General features: G+C 22.1%; 8 protein-coding genes across 8 annotated transcripts; 3 read left to right on the top strand and 5 right to left on the bottom strand.

Moving 5' to 3' along the window:
* Positions 1 to 638: 638 nt before the first annotated feature.
* PY17X_0715900 (lysine decarboxylase-like protein, putative) lies at positions 639 to 1,682 on the top strand (the record flags this gene model as incomplete). Its single annotated transcript, XM_022955553.1, has 1 exon — positions 639 to 1,682. The coding sequence occupies one exon, from the start codon at positions 639 to 641 to the stop codon at positions 1,680 to 1,682; it is 1,044 nt and encodes a 347-aa protein (XP_022811817.1).
* A 1,343-nt stretch (positions 1,683 to 3,025) lies between these two features.
* On the top strand, positions 3,026 to 4,580 carry PY17X_0715800 (26S protease regulatory subunit 6B, putative; the record flags this gene model as incomplete). The annotated part of the gene is made up of 2 exons (XM_022955552.1): positions 3,026 to 3,124; positions 3,492 to 4,580. 2 exons carry the CDS (start codon positions 3,026 to 3,028, stop codon positions 4,578 to 4,580), a joined length of 1,188 nt encoding a protein of 395 aa, XP_022811816.1.
* An 825-nt stretch (positions 4,581 to 5,405) lies between these two features.
* On the bottom strand, positions 5,406 to 6,302 carry PY17X_0715700 (phosphoglycerate mutase; the record flags this gene model as incomplete). Its single annotated transcript, XM_720109.2, has 1 exon — positions 5,406 to 6,302. The coding sequence occupies one exon, from the start codon at positions 6,300 to 6,302 to the stop codon at positions 5,406 to 5,408; it is 897 nt and encodes a 298-aa protein (XP_725202.2).
* A 1,595-nt stretch (positions 6,303 to 7,897) lies between these two features.
* Positions 7,898 to 8,483, bottom strand: PY17X_0715600 (ATP synthase-associated protein, putative; the record flags this gene model as incomplete). The annotated part of the gene is made up of 2 exons (XM_720108.1): positions 7,898 to 8,176; positions 8,277 to 8,483. 2 exons carry the CDS (start codon positions 8,481 to 8,483, stop codon positions 7,898 to 7,900), a joined length of 486 nt encoding a protein of 161 aa, XP_725201.1.
* An 870-nt stretch (positions 8,484 to 9,353) lies between these two features.
* Positions 9,354 to 11,478, top strand: PY17X_0715500 (conserved Plasmodium protein, unknown function; the record flags this gene model as incomplete). The annotated part of the gene is made up of 5 exons (XM_022955550.1): positions 9,354 to 9,906; positions 10,057 to 10,376; positions 10,552 to 10,915; positions 11,050 to 11,188; positions 11,400 to 11,478. The coding sequence occupies 5 exons, from the start codon at positions 9,354 to 9,356 to the stop codon at positions 11,476 to 11,478; spliced, it is 1,455 nt and encodes a 484-aa protein (XP_022811815.1).
* A 69-nt stretch (positions 11,479 to 11,547) lies between these two features.
* Positions 11,548 to 13,710, bottom strand: PY17X_0715400 (eukaryotic translation initiation factor 3 subunit G, putative; the record flags this gene model as incomplete). Its single annotated transcript, XM_022955549.1, has 10 exons — positions 11,548 to 11,577; positions 11,698 to 11,809; positions 11,943 to 12,010; positions 12,193 to 12,249; positions 12,412 to 12,477; positions 12,582 to 12,755; positions 12,915 to 13,007; positions 13,159 to 13,292; positions 13,476 to 13,538; positions 13,698 to 13,710. 10 exons carry the CDS (start codon positions 13,708 to 13,710, stop codon positions 11,548 to 11,550), a joined length of 810 nt encoding a protein of 269 aa, XP_022811814.1.
* A 1,093-nt stretch (positions 13,711 to 14,803) lies between these two features.
* Positions 14,804 to 16,006, bottom strand: PY17X_0715300 (ubiquitin, putative; the record flags this gene model as incomplete). Its single annotated transcript, XM_022955548.1, has 2 exons — positions 14,804 to 14,856; positions 14,956 to 16,006. 2 exons carry the CDS (start codon positions 16,004 to 16,006, stop codon positions 14,804 to 14,806), a joined length of 1,104 nt encoding a protein of 367 aa, XP_022811813.1.
* A 1,066-nt stretch (positions 16,007 to 17,072) lies between these two features.
* PY17X_0715200 (vacuolar protein sorting-associated protein 9, putative) lies at positions 17,073 to 21,575 on the bottom strand (the record flags this gene model as incomplete). The annotated part of the gene is made up of 1 exon (XM_720104.2): positions 17,073 to 21,575. One exon carries the CDS (start codon positions 21,573 to 21,575, stop codon positions 17,073 to 17,075), a length of 4,503 nt encoding a protein of 1,500 aa, XP_725197.2.
* Positions 21,576 to 23,039: the final 1,464 nt, after the last annotated feature.

Genomic DNA, 23,039 nt, shown 5'->3' with positions numbered 1-23,039 from the left:
ATTTGCTGAATATGTACTAATGTTTTTATATATTCACTTTAATGAGGGTAATATATTATGTAAAATATTTTATTATTTGAAAAATTAAACATTTGTAGCGATATAAGAATAATAAAATACAGATAACACAAAATACTCAAATTCGTATTAAAGAAAAAAATAATACACCAATATTCTCATATATTTTTTACAGTAAACTTTACATTTTCTTATTTTTATCCACTATTCGTAAAACATATAATTAAATATATTTTCATAATTAATACATAATATTTATGAACGATACATTTTTTACGTTTTTACAACAAAATCCAAATTTAAAATATTTAATTATAAAATATTATTTATATGTTCACGTTTTTTAACAACGATACAGAGAATAAACAACCTTATTCACATTTTTATAACATATAAATATATATTTATTTGAAAACAAATATCAATAATTTATGTTATATCAAATTATCTAAAAGATAAATCCTTAAAAATAGCATATAGCTAAAATTTTGTTACTTTTATTTGTATATACTTTGCCGGCAAAAGGATTTGTCAACAAAAATATTTTTTTGTGATCCAGCATACATATATACACAAACATATAAAGCATAGCTAAAAAATACAAAAAATATACCAAAAAAATGGAAATAATAAATGAAAAAGATAACAATAAAATTAATAATATATTAAGTAATGATACGCAAATAATAAAGGATATGTTAAAAGACAATTTTCAATGTGATAAGGAAGAACGACTCGTACGTATACTCTCTGAATTTTCTACTGTTCAAGATTGCTTACGAAATGAAGGTATTTTTTTTACTGTTGTAATATTTGGATCTTCTAGAGCTGTAAGTTATGAAACATATGAATCGAACAAAATAAAATATGAAAATCAATTAAAAGAATTTAATGAAAAACAAAAAAATAATATTCCATTATCTGACATTGAAATAAAACAATATGAACAAACAAAAAAGGATTTAGATAGATTACAAAAATTAAAATGGTCGATAAAATATTACTCACAAATATCTGAACTTTCTAAAAAGTTAACTTTATTTTTTGAAACACAAGAAGGACAAGAAGCAGTTAAAAATATGTCGTCTCAATTACCAAAAACTCATCATCTTTTCAAAAATAAAAGTATTGAAACACAAGAAAATGGAGAAATCACGGGATCAAATAAAATTACTGTAGCAGTATGTACAGGTGGTGGACCCGGATTTATGGAAGCAGCAAATAAGGGTAGTAAAGAAGCAAATGGCAAATCGCTAGGATTTTCAATTACGTTACCATTTGAAAAAGGAGCAAATCAATATGTTGATGAAAATTTATCTTTTAAATTCCATTATTTTTTTACAAGAAAATTTTGGCTAGTTTATTTATCTCTAGCATTTATTATAATGCCAGGAGGATTCGGAACTTTAGATGAACTAATGGAAATTCTTACATTAAAACAATGTAAAAGATTTAAAAGACATGTACCAATCATATTATTTGGAAAACAATTTTGGACATCCATTCTTAATTTTGATATGCTAGCTGAATATGGATTAATATCTAAAGACGATTTAGCTAGTTTATTTATTACAGATTCTATTGAAGAAGCATATGAATGTGTTATCAATTTTTTGAAAAATTCAAATCCTACAACCCCAAAAGAGATCAACAATTCTAGCTAAATTACCAAAATGTTTTTCTCACCTTTCAGCTAGCTAAAAGTCATAATTTTTTTTTTTTTTTTTTTTTTATAATTTTATACATATATATAACTCATAAAAATATATAGTTTTACATGTTCTCTCTATATGTGTGATTATTTCACATATAAAATGAACAGAACACATTAATTTTTATGGGGGTTATAAACTTATTATCGATGTTGTTCTATTTATAAATCATTAGGGTATTTCATGTTAATATTTGAAGTTTTTTTAATATGTTTAATTTTATGTATTTTTTCAATATTTGCTTTTTTTGTGTTTTTTTAATATTTAATTTTATAGATTTTTAGTTAGTTGATTTGATTATTTCAATTTGTGTTTGTTCCATTTTTTTATATGAAATAAAAATGTTTTAAAGCATGTTTTGTTAATTATCCATTTTTCATATGTTCGTCAAGTAGCCAAATAACATAAAAAAAATATAAAATTTATAGTATGAGTTACTATATAAAACTTTGATAATTTCAATAAGTTCATTTCACAATTCATAAAGCGATGAATTCAAAACGTTGCATTATGCAATTATAAGAAGCTTTTTGTCAAGTCATATAATATTTCCCATGACTATTTATTTCGATTAAGTGAAATCGTCATTTAGGAAAATAATAATGTAGTATTTTTAAATACCCAAATTATATGTACAATATTATATATATATTCATAATTATATATTGTATATAGGAAGTATACTTGCACATACACACACAAGCCTTACATATGCATAAACTATAACGGGTTTGTTTTGTAAAAATTGAGAAAAAATACAAATTTAAGGATTTGGAAATTTTGATAATGCAAAAAAAAAATATTAACGGTTGAAAAATATTTTACTTAACATAAATATGCATATATAGTAAGGATCCTTACATAACCATGTTTATATGTTAAAACATTTAACTAATTTAAAATATTTAAGATATTTAAAATTCTGGATAAAGTGGAAAAATGTATTAAAATTTGTATGCAACATTTGTGTATATATTTTATGTATTGCATTTTTTTTTTTTTTTTGCATTCATATACTTTATTATAATTATTTTCCTTTTCTCTTCATGAAAAATATTTTATATACAATAATATTCTAATACATAAATAAATAATAAAATAAATATTATATGGCATCATGCATAAATATATACATTTTTGCGAAACTTTTCAATCAACATATAATAAAAAAAAAAATATATCATAATAAGTGAAAGCTAGCGAAAATATCTATAATTAAATTTTTGTTTGTTTTTTTTTTTTCCATAAAAAGTAACATGAGAGTAATTTTTTAAATTAATCAAAAAGAAAACAATATGAGAAAAATGGAAAATGTTAGTAAGTACCTTAAGGAGGAAGATTATTATATAAAATTGAAAATTCTGAAGAAGCAACTTGATATTTTAAATATTCAGGTGAGATCAAAATAACAATTTCCTTTTCATTTTTCCATATCTATATGTATATGTGTGTATGGAATGCATATCCATAGTATGCTATTACAAAAGTAGTATATTTTTATCAGATTATGTGTTTTTATTATATTTACATATAATTCTGATTACGATTCCATGCCATAATATGTTTTTAAAATTGTATTTGAATATAAGATACATTGAAAATATGGAAACAGTAGGCTACCCTATCCTAACCCATGCATGCATATGTACATATCTGCCTATGCTATGTACATATCTGCCTATGCTATATACATATGTACCTATGCTAATACATGTATGCCCATACTATACACATACTCTTTATTTTTATCACATATTACAGGAGGAATATATTAAAGAGGAACACAAAAATTTAAAAAGAGAACTGATTCGATCAAAAAATGAAATAAAAAGAATACAAAGTGTACCACTTATAATAGGTCAATTTTTAGATATCATAGATAATAATTATGGTATAGTTAGTAGTACAGCCGGATCTAATTATTATGTTAGAATATTATCAACATTAAACAAAGAAGATTTAAAACCATCAGTTAGTGTAGCATTGCACCGACATAGCCATTCAATAGTTAATATTTTACCATCAGAATCAGATAGTAGTATACAACTATTACAAGTTAGTGAAAGACCAAATGTTAAATACACAGATTTAGGAGGATTAGATACTCAAAAACAAGAAATGAGAGAAGCAGTTGAATTACCATTAAAAAGCCCAGAATTGTATGAAAAAATTGGTATAGAACCCCCTATGGGTATATTAATTTATGGACCACCCGGTACAGGAAAAACGATGCTTGTTAAAGCTGTTGCTAATGAAACTAAAGTTACTTTTATAGGGGTTGTTGGATCAGAATTTGTTCAAAAATATTTAGGAGAAGGACCAAGGATGGTAAGAGATGTTTTTAGATTAGCAAGAGAAAATTCACCATCAATTATTTTTATTGATGAAGTAGATGCAATTGCAACCAAAAGATTTGATGCACAAACAGGAGCAGATAGAGAAGTTCAAAGAATTTTATTAGAACTTTTAAATCAAATGGATGGATTTGATAAATCAACAAATGTTAAAGTTATTATGGCAACTAACAGAGCTGATACATTAGATCCAGCTTTATTACGACCTGGTCGACTTGATCGAAAAATTGAATTTCCTTTACCTGATAGAAAACAAAAAAGATTAATTTTCCAAACAATTATTAGTAAAATGAATGTTAGCAGTGATGTTAATATTGAAAACTTTGTTGTTAGAACAGATAAAATTAGTGCAGCAGATATTGCTGCAATAGCACAAGAATCTGGAATGCAAGCTATAAGAAAAAATAGATATATTATAACTGCAAGTGATTTTGAACAAGGTTATAGAACTCATGTTAGGAAGCAATTACGAGATTACGAATTTTATAATATATGACGAAATAATTGGTCAAAGGGAAGGGCACTTCATGTTCGATTTTCACGTGATAGTGCACGTCTCGCTTTATCTATATTCATTTATATATATAGTCATTATATAAATAATATATATATGTGGCATATATATATTTAACCCTTTTTACGTGCACTTTTTTTCCATTTTGCAATGAAGCTTTTTTAATTGCATTTTTTTATAAAACGAAACGCCGCATAATACCTTGTATTTATACTTATACTTATATTTATGCTTATACTTATATTTATACTTATATTTAAAATAACTCACATATATACATATGTAATTTTTTTTAAAATAATTATGATTACACTTTAACGAAAATAATTGCTAAGGGGAAAAGAGTGTGTGGGGCATGCCCTATTATTTTATTATTTTTTATTATTTTTTATTATTTTTTATTATTTTATTTTATTTTTTATTTTATTATTTTTTTATTTTATTTTTTATTTTATTATTTTTTTTATTATTTTTTCCAATTTAGCTAGCTGCACACTTGCTCACACTTTCACCATTACAACATTTTGTAGCTATATAAATAGTCCTATTAGCATTCTAAATAATTTTATAAAATTGGGAAAAGAGAAAGGGAATAAATATACACACATAAAAAAATAAAAATCAAAATTATAACACGGAAGAAAAAAAGAAAGAAAATCTTTCTTGTTTTACACAAGGTAATTGGTTCAATATAATATGACCATTGTGTTATACAAATATATATATATATAAAATACACACACAAAATTTAATCGTAGTAACGACCTAATGTGCATGTTCTAGTTGAAAAAAAATTCATATAAATGATTAAAAATATGTAACACTATTAAAAGGGAGATGTGAAACAGATCCAAATTCCCTTAATATGACTGAGCCTTCATCATCTAAGACTAGCCATGTAATTCCACAATTATAGCTCGAAAATCTTAACCATGCAAATAAAGGTAATTGTAAAGCTCTACATAAAAAGTATCTTATTACATTACCATGACAAATTACTAATTGATATTCATCTTCATCACCTGGAGGTTGATAAAAATATGTCTCATATGCTTTATTTATTCTTTGATTATCAAGTTTAATTTTTTCAGCATCAAATTTTGAACTACGTGGTATTGGGTTAGGTAAATATGGTGTTCCTTCATTTAAATTTGGATCATTTATTAATTTAGCATTTGGAAAATATTTACTTATGATTTCTGCTGTTTCTTTTGCACGTATTAAATCTGAATGATATATAACACTTATTTTTTTATTATTTAAAATGTCTTTTAATTTTTTTCCTGTAATATCTGCTTGTTTACAACCCTCTTTTGTTAATTTTTTTGAATTTTCATCATTTCGATTTTTTCTTTCATATTGTCCATGCCTTACTAATATAATATGTTTACAAACATGTTTTTTTTCCCGTTTTCCTTCTTTTTTTTCTTGTAACTTATTTTGTACAGCTTTTAAATCAGGGTTATAATAATAGTCATATTTATTATTCCATTTATATAATACATAATTTTCATATGCATAAGTTAGTCCCACTGATAAAGATATTGATGCTACAGCTGTTAAAAATATATATTTTTTTTTATTTTCCTTTATATATTTTATTTCCACATTTTGTTTCCCTCCACCAAATCCTCTTTTATTATAATTAAAATTAGTTTTAAGTTTTTGTAATATATTCTCTTTGTTAAATAATCGTTTATACATTTTTTATGACACATCCAAAAATATCATATAACTAAAAAATTATATATTTTCACATATACATATAATATATATTATAGGCGAAAAAATTGACAACCTGCTTTAAATTGCAGTTTTCATTAATTATTAATATAGATGTTTTATTATAAATTGGATATATATAATTCTAAAAAAAAATGAGGTGGCATTATTATAATTTTAACATGTCATCCATCATTTTATTGCTACCTTATCGCTATTTTATTTTATATTATTTTCACTTTATGTTTTTTACTTAATACATATTAGTAATAATACATGTTAGTAATAATAATATTTTTTTTTTTTCATATATATAATTCTGAAAAAAAAAATATTTAATTATAATAAGGCATAGTATATATCATGATAAAACACAATGGCAAAACTGCATAGTGACATAAAAATTTGTTCCACAATAAATCAAAAAAAAATATATCATAATATAATATATACATACATATGCATACAAAAAGGCGTACATTAATAACTATTTGTAAAATACATAAACATAAATGCGTATTACATTGTATTGCATATTAAATTAAAGTGAAATTAGTTATATTTTTTTTTTTTACAAAATGGGAAGCATAGATTGCACATTATAGCTTATTGAATTATTTATTTATTTATAAAAATGTGATGTAATTTATTTGTAAATTAATACCATTTTAATAAATCAAGGAAAATTATAGATTGGGTAATAAAAGTTTCCATTTTTTCCATTTTTTCACATTTTTTCCATTTTTTCTCATTTTTTCCATTTTTTCTCATTTTTTTCCATTTTTTCACATTTCCCCCCTTAGCCTTATGTTTACTTAAAAAATGCAATATGTATGATTGTTTCACAAAATTTTCTTACATTGGTCGATTTGTTAATTAGCTTAAAAAGTTATAACACATAGGAAACAAATTGGGGTAAAAAAAGAAAAAAATATTTCGAGAATTCGAAAAATTTTTTAAGCTGCTAACAATGTTAATTTTTAATATACACACATAATAATAATGCAACTTAAAGTGGAGTACTATGTAAATAAATTTGCATATATTAAATTTTGCATATATTAAATTTTGCATATATTAAATTTTGCATATATTAAATTTTGCATATATACTAAATTTTACATACATTTCGGTTTTTATAAAAATTGTTACACTATTTACACATGGTATATTATTGTCTAAATTTTTATTACTATATTAATAAATGAAAAAATATGTACCTTAAAAATAGACTTGTTTATATTATACAAATTAAATGTAGTAAAAAAAAAAAAAAAAAAATAATCGATAAATTTTTATCCCCTATAATAAAGTTACATATCTGTTCCTTCATATTTCTTATATTATTTTAATTACCTATATTAAATTTCAAAAATAAATATGAATTAATAGCCAAAATTCGATAATTATTTAGGGAGTATATGTTTATGCATTTATATAGGTACCGATTCTACATGTTACTAAGACATTCTTTTTTCGATGTTTTTTTTTTATTGTAGTAAAATAAAAATTTATATATATTTATAATTTACCACTTGGCTTAGTATTCCTTTCCTTTATTAATTCCATGTGTGCATTTATATGGCTGTTTCTAAAGCATTTTTTAAATCCATTTTAAATGCACTCATTATGACTTGATTAAATATGTGTGTAGGTTTATCATAAGTAGAATTGTTGCTTAGCAAATTATATGAATTTAATGATCCTGTTGAATTAAAAACAAAATTTGTATTTTTTTTTAAATTGAAAATCATATTAATATCTGGGTCCCCATAATAACTTCTAAAATATCCATCTTTGTGAAATACAAATGGTGTATGATGCACACTTTTTACACTATTTCGAAAATTTCTTATCTGTAAATAAAATTAAATAGGTTTAAAAATAAATTATGGGATAAAAATACAAAAAATGTAACATGATAAATATAATTGAAATTTTAATTAATAATCTTACTTGATCGTCTATTATTTTATTAGTATATTTATGTATCAAAAAGTGAAAAAAGGGAATATATGTTCTATGACCTGTTTCCCAATAAATATTATTTTGCTGTAAAAAATAGGAATGTTCATCATCTGTATCTGCTGACTTTAAAGAATTATCGATGAGTTTATTAACATCTTCCTTTTCCAAATTTTTATGAATTTCATTTTGATTCATTTTTGACTAGGTGAAAATGCCATAAAAATGAAAAATTAATATAAAATTGAAAAAATTGTAAAATAAAAAAAATATACGAAGAAAATATGAAAAGCTTTAAAAAAAAAAAAAAAAAAATTATTTTTGTAGATATAATCAATTGTTAATTATAAAATTATAAGAAAGAAATAAAATAAACTAAAAAAAATAATTAAATATTAATATACTATTCATATAAGATATGTAAACATTGGAAAAGGGAAAAAAAATACAATAATAATTTTTATATATTAAACACGGAGCAACAAGGCACACATGCACATTATCATTTAATTATAACCTTAAAAGATATTTTATTTTTTTTAAAAAGTGCTTAGGATTTTTCTGGTATATATTAGAACTACTACCCCCCCAAAAAAAAAAAAATATATATATATATATATTTCCATTGAAATAAATATGTGCTCATGTATTTGTAATTTTATTTAATTATATATATATTTGTGTTACTAAAAAAACAATTTCGTCTTTAGGTTATTTTTATGATTTTATTATATTCTTGTGCTTTTTAGCTTAAGTGTATTTTAAGTATTATATATATCAGATTAAAAAAGGTTGTATATATATATATATATTTAGTACTTTTCTAAAAGCAACACATTTTCAATATTCTTTAAGTGTGCACATACATACTATTTATATCTATTCATGTTACAAAAACTATCTAAATTTACGCATTTTTTTTGGCTAGTTTAATTTGTTATTGTATTATCCGATTTTCCCACCATTTATTATTTATTTTATGTTTTTACTAAACGGCTGAAATTCTTAACATACAGTCTTGAAATAAAACCACTACCTCTCCCTTCATATTATACAAACTAAGATATAATGGATGAGAAAAAAGTTGATAATTCTCCTTTAATTTCCAAGATGGAAACATTTGAAATATCAGATAAAATAAAAAAAAGTTCGAGTAAAAAAGAAATAAAAAATGTTTATAGAAGTTTAGACAATGAATTTAATTTCGATGATGAACAAGATGAAACTAATCAGCCAAGGGAAGAAAATAATAATAAACAAGTGAATGAAGATAATAACAATGAAAATAAAATGAATGCAAGAACTATTAAAATAGATAGAAAAAATTTAAAAAAAATGTTTAGTAGCCAATTTTTTACTCAAACTCTAACTGACACAACAAGTTCAAATACTATAAGTGAAATAAAAATAGGAAAAAAATATGCAATTTTCGAATTTTTTAAAACATTAATTTTCCTTACTTTATTTATTACTACTTCATATTTTACTTACTATTATGTTTTTAATTATTATTTTGGACAAACCCATATATGTAGTCATTTGGATTTGTATAATTATAAATATGAAAACGAGGTTAAATTCATTCCTACTATTAGCAATAAAAAATACTATGTCTTTACAGGTAAGCCTCACAAAAATAATCCTAAACAAATTTACATCCAAACATATGTATATATTTTTTGGTACACATAAAAAATTATATATTATATTCCATATATACTATTATACATGCACAGTTCACGCTATTCAATTTTCATCTTATTTATTTTAGGAAAATTCCCATTCGATGTCATTACATATAAACTAAGAAAAGAAGACTTAAAAAATAGTATGAATAAACAAATAGATAAATACAAACAAGAAAATCCTGGAGAAATTATTGACCCAATTGGAGATCTGGATAATTATGATATGCAAATTATATCTTTTATGAAATATAATAATAAAATGAAATGTGAAAAAAAAATTTTTGATTTGTATAAACCCTTTTCTTTAAAAACAACGGATGCAAATATTACTAATTCTAATTTTATATTAAATGAAATAAGTTACAATTTTATAACAAATCCTTATAGCATTAATGAAAAAAAGGTAAAAATCGAAAAAAATAAAATTTACAATTATTTGTGTGCAAATATTAAATTGTGTAAGTTTACAACAAATTATATGAACAGTCATATTTTTTCATTTATTTTTTCATTTATTTATTTATTTATTTATTTATTATTTTTTTTTTTTTTTTTTTTTTTTTTTTTTTGCATAATAGCTATATGAAGAGGTATCCAATTTTATGCAAAAAAGCGAAAATAAAAACAAAATTTGTTATATTACTTCGTATTTAAAATCTCTAAAAGATGACAATATTATTGAGAACATTCGATCGTTGAATGAAAACACTACACCAAATGTAATGCCAATTCCTGATCCTAAAAATGAAATAATTAATACAGAGAGCACTATTAGTGACATTGCAGAAAAAGTTAAAAACTATTTTATGAGAGGAAGCTCAACAGACCAAAATAATAATATCAACACTAATAATACTAACACTAATAATGATATAAATTTATATAGAAATAATACGGAAATATATCCTAAGAAGAAAATTGTTTTCCTATATGATTATTATGGTAAATTTATATAAAATTTAAGAAATCGCAAGTGTCAATTTTAAGTTTACATGTATAGACATATATTTTTACGTTTCTCTATTTCATCATTTACATGTTTAATTTTACACACATAAAATACAACACCTTTATAGAAAACAACTTCGTGGATTTGGTCATCGCTATTTATAACATGCAGTATGGAAATACATACAGCGATTTAAAAGAATATTGGGATGATATTCGAAAGGGATTTAAAGTTATGCACCCAGAGGAAATATATCTATTTGAATGGTTATATAAAAAAGTGCTTACGACAAGCCAAATTAAAAAATATATTAACATTTTTTTAATATTTTATTCGATTTTATTTTACTTATTTAATTTTACTTATTTAATTTTACTTATTTAATTTTACTTATTTTATTTTACTTATTTTATTTTACTTATTTTATTTATTTAATTTAATTTTATTTTGTTTAATTTTATTTTGTTTGTTTTTTAGGTATTGTTTGGGAATAAATTATAACATAATAAAAAATAATAATCAGTACAAGTTAAAATGTGTAGATCTTTTAAAATAAAAAAAAATATATAGCCTTAATAAAAATTAAAAAAAAATACTAAATACATAAGTATGGACAATTCGTATTTTATCTGTTTGATGGTTTGGCCCATTCCACCTATAAAAAATAATAAAAAATCGTAGAAATTTATAGAAATAAAAGAAAAGGGAGATGATACTTATAAGAATTTATGATTTATCATATTTTTTTTTTTTCCTTTTTTCATTAATTTATTACACTTAAGAGGAGATTTTCAAATCCATGTCTATTTAACTTTTCTATAGCTCTTTTTGCTTCTTCTCTCTTGGAATATGTTATAAAAGCAAAACCCTTGGAATTTTGTGTTTCCCTAATAATGAAAATGAGAAAATATAATGTCGTTAAACTGCTTTTACGAATGTGAATTATAAGATGACTAATGGCTACACACACATGTATATATATATATTCTGACATAATTAACACATGAAAATATAACATACTTGTGTTTAGCTAAAAACATTCGAGATATTTGACCGACACGTCCAAATAAGTTGGATAATTCGCTTTCCTGTTATAAAAAAAATATGCATGTATATAATGAATAGAGTGACAAACATTGACTCCATTTATATGTGATACGCAAAAGTATGCACATATCACATTTTATTTTATTTTATCATGTTTTTTTTTTCTTTTTTGTTTTTCCGTTTTTCTGTATAATTGCTTTATGATTTTTATTTTAAAAATTACATTAACATCTTCGCTTAGATTCGTTACACGAATAGTGCACTCTTTATTTTGAGTATCCTGTTAAAAGGAGAAAAGAAAAAAAACAAACATAATTTTTTATTATTAAAAATATCAATTTTTTGTCTACTTGCATAGTAATTATATTCCAAACACTAATCAGTATACATCCATATATATATACATATATATATTCAATTGCTTCATTAATAAAAATCTTACATGTGAGCGATAATACATCATGTCTCTCTTAGCTCCAGCTTTATTAGCATCATCTGGTTTAGCCTCCTAATAGTAAAAAAGTGGAAAAAAAAAAAACAAATGTACATAATATGTAAATAAAATATAATTTAAGAGTAGTTATAAAGATGAATTAGCCATATATAATATACCTCTGCTTCTTCATCTTTAAACATTTTGAATCTATTTTTCAAATCTTTTGCTGTTTTATCTGTTTGTTCAGCAAATAAATAGTCATATTCTGTATCTTTAAGAAAATCTAGCAAATTATTTTTTGGAGGTTCGATATTTACAACATCAGTTGGTTCAACAATAACCGAGCTAAACTGTGATAGGATATTAAAAATAAATAAAAGAAAATTAATTATATAAATAAAATATTTATAAAATAGTTTATATATCCCCTTATTTTTAAATGCCTTAAAAATATTAAGGTAAATTCTTTAAATATATGTGAGCATATTTTTTTTTTTTTTATTTCTTACAGCATCGACGTTGAAATTTTTTAATTTAAGACGATTCTCTATTTCCTTGTTAAGGCGTTTTTTTATTATCACTTCTTTAATTTTTTTTGTAACCTAGGGAGGGGTGAGAGAAAAAAAAAGAAATAAAATAATAAAATAAAAAAGAATAAATAGAGAAAGAGTAAACAAATTTGCAATCATGATATATATAAGGTTATGTACACATGGATATAAAATATGTCAAAAAAAGTAGGAATATATTTACCTTTACTGTTTGTTTTTTTAAATTTTCAGAATATTTGGTAACAACTTTAACTCCATTTTCATAGTTAGTAAAATAAGATAACTTTTTGTTACTCTCTAAATCATCATCTGCGTCTATGTCTTCCCATTTTTTTTCTACAAAAGAGTTATAAACAAAATTTATGATAAATATATAAAAAAAAGAGTGTATATAATTTTATTTTTAAAGGCAATATGGTTCACAGAGTCTGGATATGTAGTTTTTTTGCCAAATTTTGTCATTTTTTCCCACATTTTTGTCATTTTTTTGCCAATTTTTTCCCACATTTTTTCACTTACTGTTTTCATTGTCATTCAATGATTCATCATCATCTACGTCAATATCAACCCAGTTTTTTTTTTCTAAAATAAAAAAAAATAATAGAACAAAAAATGACATCAAAAATAATCTAAAGCGTTGGCTACATATACTTGGATAATTAATTATTATATTTCCTATCAAATTTATAGCAAAAAAAAAAAAAATAAACTATAAATATATAATATGATATTGAACTATACCTGTTTGTATCATCTTTTTCTGTGTGTTTTACTGTCAATTTTTTTTTTTTTGTTTTATAATAACATAAAAATTGGTATACATATATAAGTAATATAAATATATATATATATCTGATGTTATGATTTGTTAAATTATTTTTTTTTTTCCCTTTTTATGTGCTTAAAAAAATATGTAATTTTTTGCTTATTCTAATAATTCGCCATTATTTTACTACTAACATATTTTTATTTTTTTCCTTTTATATATAAAAGAAAAAGAAGCTTATTCTTTTTATTAATAAAAAAAACGTTATCCAACATATTTTAGTATCATATAAAAAAACGCATATATATATACATATATATATATAATTATATACATACATATAATGTTGATAAATTTACATAATATTTTATAGGAATTTTTTTTTTCCGGGGTTTAAATAGTATATACAAAAAATTTCAGCATATATAATTATGCAGTTAAAAATAGCTGGAGTTTTTTGCTTATTTTACAAATACAATAAAATAAAACAAAATAAAATACAATAAAATAAAACTGTTTCAATTGAGTTTGTTTCAATTGAGTTTGTTTCAATTAGTTTGTTTCAATTAGTTTGTTTCAATTAGTTTGTTTCAATTTAGCTCGTTTTGACTAATTTAACATTTTTTGAGGTTGTATGAAAAATTGTACATTATGAATATGCCATTTTTATTTTACACAAAAAATAAAATAAAAAAAAATAAAATAAAAAAAATAAAATAAAAAAAATAAAATAAAAAAATTAAAATGTCGAATAACAAAAAATTGTAAATTTTATGGGGGGATACATAAAAAGGGAAATATCGAACACAAAACATGTTTATAACAAAGAAAAAGCATAAAAAAAAATGAGGAATAAAAAAGGAGGAATAAAAAAGGAGGAATACATCTCTCTATTTTTTTTCGCATAATCTATGATATAAAAAGCTTAACTTTTTATAACAAAGAAATGTAGAAATGACATAATTAAAACACATGGTCTGTCACTTGATCTAGTTGTGCATATATAAATGTATATGGCTTATTTGTGATTTTATTTTGTTTCACTTCACATTAACAAAAGTTTTAATAAGCCAGCTTTAAATTATTGACACATTAATATTTGCTGATAGGATGCAGATAATATATTTGTCAACCCTATAAAGATTCGATATTAATAATAAAAATAGATTATATTAAAACTGTATTATATATAAATGTGTATAGTATAATAATAATATAGATGTAAAAACTAACCTGAATATAAGAAACTTTTAGGAATTGAAAAAAAAAGAAAATGAGAAAATTTATATATTGGTTTACAAGGGGCCAATAAAAATAATAAAGACAAATATAAAAATATTTTTTTAATTTTTTTTGGATAATTTGCATATTTATATAGAATATAAAAAAAAAGTGAAAATTTAATTACAGATTGTATATCTCCTAAATAATAAAATTTAATTAATTCTTTTATTCTTATTAATAATAAATTATCCATATGTGGATAATCTATTTCTAATCTTAATAATAATTTTTTTTTATCAAAATATTTCAAATTTTCTATTTCTTTTTTTATTTTTTCCAAACTTATATTATTATTATTTAACAATTTCTCAAATTCTTTATCAAAAGATTTAAAAAATTCTACAACATCGATATCTTTTTTTATCATATTATTTTTGAATTTTTCTAATAATTTTTTATATTCATTAAATAATGTTATACATCCATAATGTTTTAATTTTTCTTTTAATATTTTTATTTTTTTATTTCCTTTTTCCATATTTATATCTTTTTTGTCTATTTCATCATCTGTTTCACTGAAAAAATGAGGTAAAATTGAAATTAGACGAAAATTTAATAACTTAATATTTTTTCCTTTTATTAAATTTTTTATTGTTATATTATCATCTAATTTTTGGTTTTCATAAATTATTTCTTGGAATTTTATTGGTATTCCATATATATTTTCAATCTCTTCCTTCACAAATTTAATATTATTTTTCTCTTCTATTAATAAAAAAAAATTCTGATCAAACACACCACCTTTATCATAACAGCTAATCATTATATTACATTTATTTGAATTATTTATTCCAAATATATTTTTCTTATTTTTTATTTCATTTCTATCATTGTTATTTTTATTTATTCCTCTCGATTCTACATTTGTAGATATGTTCATCAATTTCTGATTTGCCAGCTTATTATTGTAGTTATTTATTTTTATGCAATTATACATATATACAAAAAAAATATGCCATAAAATAATGCCAACCCAAAATAAATTAAATCGAAAAACCATCTTGTATAAAAGGGAAGAGAAAAAAGGAGAAAAAAAAGGAGAGAGAAAAAAAGGAGAGAGAAAAAAAGAAGAGAGAAAGAAGCTTTCTTAATACTCAAGTTATAAAATCTATAATAGCATTTGCAAGCATATGCATGTGTATAGTTTCAATTCAGTTTTCCTACTTTTCTAATATTTTCTCTTTCCTTTATACATATCTCATACATTTAGTATCCCATCTTTCCTTTTCTGCCATTATTTAACTTTTCTAAAAATTTGAATAAAAAAAATATAAATTAATATTTTGGGATATATTATAATTTTAGTTTCATACCCCACAAAATATATGAAATGTATAAATTCAACGATACAAAAAAAGAGAGTATTTTTTTTTTTTTTTTTTTTTTCAAATTTATAACTATCAATTTTATACTTGTGCTCTTTAAAAATACACTTATTTAAAATCTTTTTACGAATACATTTTTATAAATGTGCATATATATTTTAAAGATATGATCAAATATTTTTATAATAATTCAGAATAAATACATTTCTTTTTTTCTTTCATTTTGTTTTTTTTTTTCTTTTCTTTTCTTCCATTTTTCCCTTTCAACGTTGAGTACAAACAGTCCATATGCATCCTCGATTTTGAAGGGAGCAAAAATAAAAAAACGGATATTATAAATTTAGATAATTTTTACAATTTGCACAATTTGAATACAATTTTTACAAAGTTGTTCAGAAAAAAATAGTAGAAAAAAAAAAAAAAAAACTATAAAAGCAAACGGATAGATATATAAAGAATGGGACCAAAAAATTTGCCCAAATAAATATCTTGAACAAATTGCCATAATGCATATAATTGTAAAACAAACAGATGTGTACAAATAGTTATCAATTTTCGTTACCAAAAATAGGAAATAAATTATCATAGATGCATAAAAAGTGAAAAAATACGTGCAAATATCTCAACAAAAAAAAAAAAAACGGGAAACACAAAATAGAACAATTCCCACTAACATAATACAAAAAAGATATGGATAATTAATAATCATGTTTCATTTCATAATTAATTTATTAATATAATTTAAACATGATCTTGCAAATCTTTTAAAATAGTATTTTTTAATCTAACAAGAATTTTATATTCATCAAAAAGTGATGATAATTCTGAAATAGTAACTAAATTCAAATTTTCTACATTTTCAAACTTTAATTTTATTGATTCTATTTTATTAATAATATTATTATTTAATTTTTTTTCATTTGACAATTTTATAAAATCATTTAATTTGCCAGCCGTTTCTTGTAACTTCTTATTACTCTCTTTTACTTCATTTAAATAAAATTTTTCGGCCTTATTAACTTTTTCTTTATATTCTTTTTCAGAGATATTTAAAAATGTACTTTTGCCAAGTTCTTTAATAAATTCAACACCACTACAAAACTGTGTAAAAGAATATGCCTCTTCGGAAACAAAATTATTTGGATGTCGAAAATGTTGAATAAATGAAATATTAGAAATTAATTCTGGTGGATTTGTTTTTATTATTACATATATAAGTAAAGGAAGAACTTCATCTGCACATGGCAACAACTCGTCATCATCATCTTCATCATCATCATCTTCATCATCGTCATCTTCATCATCGTCATCTTCATCATCGTCATCTTCTTCATCGTCATCTTCTTCATCATCATCCTCTCCATTTTCACCTACATCTACATCTTTTTTAGAACCATTTTTTTTGCCTACATTCCAAATTCCGCTTCCAAAACTGCTGCCATTTTTATTTTCGCCGAACCCAAACAAACGTGTTGAAAATTTATCTTTGATGCTAATTAAATCGATTGAACTTATAACTTGACCACTTTCACGAGCATGGCCACTTTCACGAGCATGCCCACTTTCACGAACATGTTTAGTATCCCCCTTTAGTGAAAAGCCGTTCTCGGAAAGAGTAGATTCATTTGTTATAAGTTGATTATCTTCCTTTGGAATCTTTAATTTTTTATCATTTTTTTTTTTTTTTTTTCTAACAATTTTTTTTGCTTCATATAAAATAGATGTAACAATACGGCAACAATTTAGTATCATAATTATTTTATCATAAGGTGCTTTCATTTTCGGAATTTTTAAAAGTTCATTTTGTGCTAATTTCAAACGATTCAAATCTATATTTTCAGAAATTTCTAAATGCTTTAATTCTACCCATTGAAGACAATTTATTTTTGTATAAATTTGTTCATCATGATCTTTATCATTTGGATCCATACGATATAAATAAAAATATAATTTTTGTATTATAAATTTTTCAAACCCTTGAATAATAATATTTATTTGATCAGGGTTTAAATTTTTATATATACTTGATTTTAACAAAATAGGTTGTGTTTCATTTATGAATCTATGAATCTTATTTGCTGATTCTTCTCTATTTGAATTTTGTGGAAAATTTATAATAAAATTTTTTACTTTATCTATTACTGTTTTACAAGATGGATGTTTTAAGCTTTCTAAAAAATTATTATAAATTGTATTTGCTTTTTTTTTTGAATTTGATGTATTTTCAGATATTGTATCATTATTAAATATTTTGTTATCTTCATTATTTAAACCATTTTTATATTTTTCAATAACTTTGCTTGAATTTATATTATCCAATTCGTTATTAGTTGATTTATTTTTTATTTCAAATTCACGCAAATTTGATTCCGTCTTTTCTTTGTTCATATTTTCGTTATATATATTTAAATTCATTTCATTCCATTTAATAAATTCTTTTTTTGTTATAATTTTATTCTCATCAACTTGTTCATTTACTTCATCTTTTTTATAGCTTTCTCTTTTAATAAATGAAATAAACATATTTTTAAATTTCCGTCCTTTTTGGATGACGAACGATTCATTTTGTTCTACATTTTGTTCTACATTTTGTTCTACATTTTGACCATTTTCTAAAATTTCCTCTTTCTTTTCTTCTTTCTTTTCTACTTCATCCTCCACAACCTCTTGACCACACGTTTCATTTCCATCTATGGAAAAATCGTTTTTTTTTTTTACAATAAATTTATTTGAATTTGCAGTTCCATCTGTTTGTATATCTCTGTATATAACATTTTTAATATCATTTTTTTTTTTTATGTTTTCTTTTTGGATTATTTTATCATCTACTAATATATCAGCATATATTTCCTTTTCGTCACAATCTTTATTCTTGTTATTTTCTTCTATTAAATTTGTATTTATTCTAGACAAATTTGGAGTTGAATGCAAAACAGTTATTTTATCAGAAATTTTTTTTTTTTTTTTTTTTTTTAAATTCGAATAATTACTAAAGTTGCTGTTCATTGTGCTATTGCTATTGTCATTATAAAATTTGGATTCACTAATTTTTTTTACATTTTCAGTTATTTTTTTATCTCGATTCGTTTTGATATTTTCATTTCCTTTTTGTTTTATGGTTCCTTTTTTTTCACACACATTTTCTCTCTTCATTTTCGTTTCGTTTGATTCTATTTCTAATTCCAATTCGTCAGCTATATCTCCAACTTTTATTCGTTCTTTTGTTTTTACCACTTTTGATAATTTTTCTTTTGAGTTTGAATTGTTTCGAATCTTTTCTTTGTCACTAGAACAAATTGTATTTTTACTATTAGTACGTATAGTTTGTTTTTTTTTTATTTCTAATGTTTTATTTTTTAATTTAAAATTTTCATTTATATCATCAATTGAATTATAATTATAGTTCGTTTCTTTTGTGTTTTTATTATTTAAATATTCTTTAATTTCATCAAAAGATTTACTACTATTATTATTCGTTTTTATAGATTCAAATGAATAACTTTGTTCTGCTTGTTTTGATATCTCAGATTTATTTTTTTCGATTTCCATTTCTATTTCCATTTCTATTTCCTTTTTATTATTATCCATATCTTCCATTTTTTTTTTTTTTAAATTTTTTTCATCTTTAGTTCCTTTCTTAGTTTTTATTTTTTTTTTTTTTTCATCATCCATCATATTAGAGTTACAAAAAAATTCTGAACTTTCATCTAGCTTTAACAAATTACTACTACTTTGTTCAGAAAATTTTGTATTATCATAATATGTATTTTCAGAATCATCTATTACACTAGTAAATGATTGTGATGTATTTTTATTATTTATAGGTTTCATTATTTTTTTTTTTTTTTTTATCTCTCTTTTTAATTGTATTTCGTCTTTACTTTGTTCATCTACCAAAATATCCACACTATTGTTAGTACAATCTTTATAACTATTTATTAATTCTTGAGTTGAAATATTTTTTTTCGGAATCTTTTCTTTTGTTTTTTTTTCAAGATCATTATCATTATCACCATTATTATCGTTACCAATATAACGATATCTGCTAGTATAATTGCTATTCGGGGATTCTGTTTTTTTTTTTATCGCTTTATCATTAATTTGCAAATTGCTAATAGAATGTTTCGAGTCCGATAAGATGTTATTATTGTTATTATTATCATTGCTATTGATAAATATGTCTTTATTTTTTTTGTAAATATTTTTTTCATAGTCTTCTCCCAATAATATGTCATTTTTTTTTTTTATGCTTATTTTATTATTTACTACTTTACATTGTGAAATGCTTTTATCGGAATAACATTCAATTTGTATGTCATGTTCAGAAATTAAATTGATATCATCATTTAATTTATTTCCATTTTTTAAACTTGTTGTAAATTCTTCTTCATAAAATGAATCAATCTTTGTTAATGTATTTTGTTTTTCACATTTTTTATGATAATCAATTGAATTTTTTATTTTTTCATCCCCTTTAACTACATTTCGATTACTCTTTGACATTACCCTAATTCTATTCTCATTTTCACCATTTTCACCATTTTCAACATTTTCATTATTTTCACCATTTTCAGTACCACCTTTCTTATATATATTAGAATTATTTAGGGATCCTTTTCCAGAGTGAATTATATAATCATCTAAATTTTTTTTTTTTTTTTTTTTTTCATAAAACGATTCATTTCCCGTAAGTTCATATTCTTTATCATATTCTGTAAACTTTTCCCACAAATCGAAGGTCGAATCCGGATTTAATTTTTGTCCATTTGATTGTACATCAAAGGGGTTACTAATTTCATTCATACTTGAAATTAGTTTATCCGAGTTTTGAACTTGTTTTTTTATTGGTGTTTTATTTCTTTCCTTTTTATTTTTAACGATATTATAACTTTCGTTAGATTCATTCCATAAAGAATTGTTAACATTGTTTGTTAAATATTTATTAAATTTTGTGTCGCTATTCCCATTTACATCATATTTTGTGTCGCTATTTCCATTTACATCATATTTTGTGTGCATTTCATTTTTCCCACTTATACTATTTGAAGTACATTTATTAGAAAACTGCAAAATATTAGCATCATTTTTATTATTGTAATTTTCAAAGAAAAAATCCATTTCATTTATTTGGCTGGGATTAACATTACTTTTATTTAAGCAATTTTTTTCGTTATCTTTAAAACTAAATTCATCCCATTCATTTCCAAACGTAAAATTTTTGTCATTTTTGAGATTTCCATTCATCTTTTCCCCATTAAATATAAATATATATATCGTTACAAATTATTTTTATTATAATCTTCTAAGATATATGCTATAGATAAGCATGTTGTGGACATTATAATGAAAACGTTCAAATAATTTACTACATACACAACTAAATAATATATTTTTGGAAAATATAGTATATACATACGTATGCGTTGATATATTAAATGTGAATAACAGATAAAACTGTTTTCACAAAATAGTCCATTTAATATATCTGCATATCGAACTATAAGAAATTACAAAAAAATATAAGTATATTATATATATATTATACATATATTATAATAATAATTTTAAAAATTAGGAAAAAGGTAAAAATGCATGAACGTTAATAAAAATATATAAATAAAAATAAAAAAAATATGAACGTTCATAAAAAGTTCATACAAATATCAACGCCTAGCATGCATACAATTTTAATAATAAGAAAAATAAAGCAAAATAGGAAAGATAAGAAAAATAAGAAAAATAAAGCAAAATAAGAAAAATAAAAAAAATAAAGCAAAATAAAGCAAAATAAAGCAAAATAAAGCAAAATAAGCAAAATAAGCAAAATAAAGCAAAATAAAGCAAAATAAAGCAAAATAAAGCAAAATAAAGCAAAATAAAGGACAATAATTTTAGTAACACAAACTAAAGTAATTTTATTTATAATGCAATCGCTTTAATAAAATGTGCATTTTTTTTTATAGGAAATATGAATTTGATTCAAATATGGAAAATTATTATTTTAGTAAACTGTGATAACTATTTTTTAACACAAAAATAAAATATACTATTTTTTTCCTTAGTTTTTTTGCTTCTTAAATCTTTTATATTTTTTCTCTTTTATTTCATCTTTTCGTCTACTTTAATATCACACAAAAAGGAAAACTATTGATTTAAAATAAGTCAATTTTTTGGAATAAAATTAATTATAAAAATAACAATATATTATTTTTTATAAAATAAAAGTATTTAATATTTTGCACATAAAAGAATACGAAATAATTTGTTTAAAATAATATATCAAATACAATCTAAATTTTTTTTTAATAAAATATAAAATACTTACAATAATATATGCATATATCATTTTTATTTTTGAAAAATATGAACAATTCAGAAAATAATGTGTGTATAATCTTTTATTTAGTACACTTTTTAGAAAATTATAATTTTTTTATATTATTGTATGTATATATTTTTGCAATGAAAAGAAATACACACAAATATATTTTTTTGTTCTATTGTTGTTTCGAATAATTTGAAAAATTTTAGAACCCCACAAAAATATAACATATATAAAATTCACAAAGTTTGTTAGATTAAAAAGGTTAATCAATATAAAGGTTTCTATAACATAGATTCTTAATATTTTTAATTCGACGCAACTAAAATGTTTTATAACAATTACATATTTTTATCGCTCTATATCTTACCATTTATATAATAGAA

This window comes from Plasmodium yoelii (genome assembly GCF_900002385.2).
Source record: "Plasmodium yoelii strain 17X genome assembly, chromosome: 7".
In the NCBI taxonomy this organism is placed as follows: Eukaryota; Apicomplexa; class Aconoidasida; order Haemosporida; family Plasmodiidae; genus Plasmodium; species Plasmodium yoelii.
The sequence above is the reverse complement of the archived record's forward strand: the minus strand, read 5'-3'. Positions and strand labels throughout refer to the sequence as shown.